Source organism: Lepisosteus oculatus, chromosome 2 (assembly GCF_040954835.1).
Source record: "Lepisosteus oculatus isolate fLepOcu1 chromosome 2, fLepOcu1.hap2, whole genome shotgun sequence".
Taxonomy (NCBI): domain Eukaryota; kingdom Metazoa; phylum Chordata; class Actinopteri; order Semionotiformes; family Lepisosteidae; genus Lepisosteus; species Lepisosteus oculatus.
Window position 1 is genome coordinate 62,268,443 of NC_090697.1, and position 2,547 is coordinate 62,270,989.

General features: G+C 48.2%; 1 protein-coding gene across 1 annotated transcript; it reads right to left on the reverse strand.

Moving 5' to 3' along the window:
- Window positions 1–279: 279 nt before the first annotated feature.
- On the reverse strand, window positions 280–2,016 carry LOC138225556 (uncharacterized). Its single transcript, XM_069185969.1, has 2 exons — window positions 1,874–2,016; window positions 280–1,384 (listed from the first exon to the last, which is right to left on the reverse strand). Exons 1-2 carry the CDS (start codon window positions 2,014–2,016, stop codon window positions 280–282), a joined length of 1,248 nt encoding a protein of 415 aa, XP_069042070.1.
- Window positions 2,017–2,547: the final 531 nt, after the last annotated feature.

Here is a 2,547-nt window from a genome sequence, read left to right on the forward strand (position 1 = left end):
GGCGGGCATCGGCCTTGGCCGAGAGCACTCGAAAAGGAGAGATAGATCTGGGATGCTGTGCATGTAATCGTCGAGTTCCTGACAAAGTTTGGGAAAGGCGGAGCACGTGATGTCACGGAAAATGCTGAAAGCCAAGCAGAAGTCAGAAATTTGGAGGACTGAAGCAGAGTGAGGGTCAGAAGATTTGAGAGCAATGGAAATCGAGCCGCAGTCGACTGTTCTAGAATCGGAGTTGAAAGTGGAGGAAGAGAGAAGGTGAGCTAGACTGACGTCCACACCTCATAGAATTTGCTGCCAGGGTGAAAAGGGAATGGGAGGAGGACTAAACTTTAGTGTGTTAGGAGGAGCTGGGAGAGGAATGGCTGTTCGGAGAGGAAAGTCCTTAGTAAAGGGGAGATTGGAATCCAGGGCCGAAAGCATGGGATGATGGATGCTGTGTTGGACACTGGGGAAGGGAGAAGATGAGGAGGGAAGAAGAGCAGAAAGCAGATTGTGGTAGGAGGGGTTAGACGGATCTGGGGCCTGAAGCTCGGTGGCTTGGGATATGGAAGCCGAAGACTGTTGAGGAGGAATTGAAGCAGGGGCGAAGGCTGCGTGAAGGACTGAGGAGGCTGCCGAGTCATCTTGGATGCCAGGGGGTGGGGGAGGGTAAGGGCCGCCTGCTGGCTGAGCTGGGGGCCATTTACTAGCTGGCCTTTGGGCCGTGGAGACAGCACTAGGTGCGGAAAGGAAAGAAACCGGGGCCGAAGGCACCAAGCTGGCGGAGCTTGAGCCGTGTTGGACGCCGGAGGTAGAGACAGAAGGGAGTGCAGAAATTAGATTAAGCAGAGAAGGGGGTGGGGGAGGGGCGTGAGCCTGGGGCCTTAGACTTGGAAGCAAGGAGTTTAGGGAAGGAGGCTGGGTGGAAGAGGCTAGGGTCCTCATGTTGGGATGAGTGGCGGCGGCGCGGGTGATGTCATCAGAGGGCGCCGGGGGAAGCTGTGGAGCTGATGTTTCCTTTGTGTAGACTGCGGTTAAGTACAGGGAAAACAGAGCTTTTTTGGAAGCATTTCTTTTAAATTGGATGCCATGTTTTCGAAGTATCCTCTGGAGGGTTGCTACGGTCCAGTTGGAAATCGCGAGGGATGATCCAGAAGGGGGAACCGATGTGCGTGAAGCGTGGCGGCAGGGACATCCTCGGGAGAAGCGGGGTTTATTTGGAGACTTTGCCATGGAGGAACGGGAAGGCTGGGTTTGTAATGAGAGAGGGACTATGATGGTGGAACGCAGTCTTCGGCGAGGAGTTGGATCTTGTGAGGACTGGCTGGGAGATGAGCGGCGCTGATGTGGCACGGCGGCTGAAGGAAGCGATGAGACGGAGGTGAGGGGAGCAGTGGGGGGAGGACTGGACGAGAGGGGTAGGAGAGTCTACTGCGCTGCAGAAAAGGTCTTCATCGGAGCGGCGGATTTGTAGATCCATGAGAAGGGAGCATGGATTCGAGCTAGGCAGAAACGAACCATGCAGAAAACGAACGAGAAGAGGAGAGGGTGACGTTTGATATATATGGAGACCAGTTGCTTACGTCAGGATTAGTGAGAATTGCAGCAGCTGTGTTGAATGAGCGCGGCTGCCTTAATTCCTCCCGAACTTTCATTAAAAACTCCATTAAAATCAAATACTAGTGATAAAATGATATTGTTGTGCACATCACAATATGAAAACAAAGAGCGAATCATTAACTCTTTAGAAAATGCTTCTGTAAGTGTGGTAAGAGAGATGGAGGTACAGGTATGTGTGACAAAGACTACAAAGAAACCTTTTTCAATACTCCCACAGGTCTTTGTGTAAAAAGAAGTGTCCCCTGTTCTTAGTCTTAAATGCACTTCCACATACTTTTTACAGGTGTCCTCTGGTTTGCTGTTAATTCTGAAGAAATCCACTGATTTGACTTTTAATACTTGGATCAGGTCCTCCAGTAGTCCTTTCTGCTTAACACCAAAATGATTAATTTCTTTTAGTCTGTCAGTGTAGTACATTTCTTTAAGACAGAGAATGTATCTAGTTGCTCATCTCTGGACTTAACTGCATTTTTGTGAAGTGCTATTTTGTACACCATACTCTAAATGTAGTCTTATTAGTGCACTGTCTATTTTAGCATCCATCCATTTTCTAACCACTTCATCCAATTCAAGGAGCATAATGTAGGGTACACCCTGGATGGCACGCATGCACACAGTCACACTAGGGACAGTTTTCCTAGAAGCCAGTTAACCTAACAGTATGTCTTATGAGCACCTGGAAGAAAGCCACAAAGACAAGGGGAGAACATACAGTAAAAAACTCCAAGCAGATAGCACCCCAGGTCCAGAACTGAACCCAGTGCCCCAGCTAAACACTGCACCACCAAGCTGCCATAATTGAACATTATTGATGTAAAATTATTTTTATACAGTATATCCTAATATACCTTTTCTATTTGTTCTAAGCACTGTCTATAAGATGTTAATAATTCGTAACCATAAACACCTAATTCGTTTTCATAAGTAAGACTAATCCTTAACTAGTAT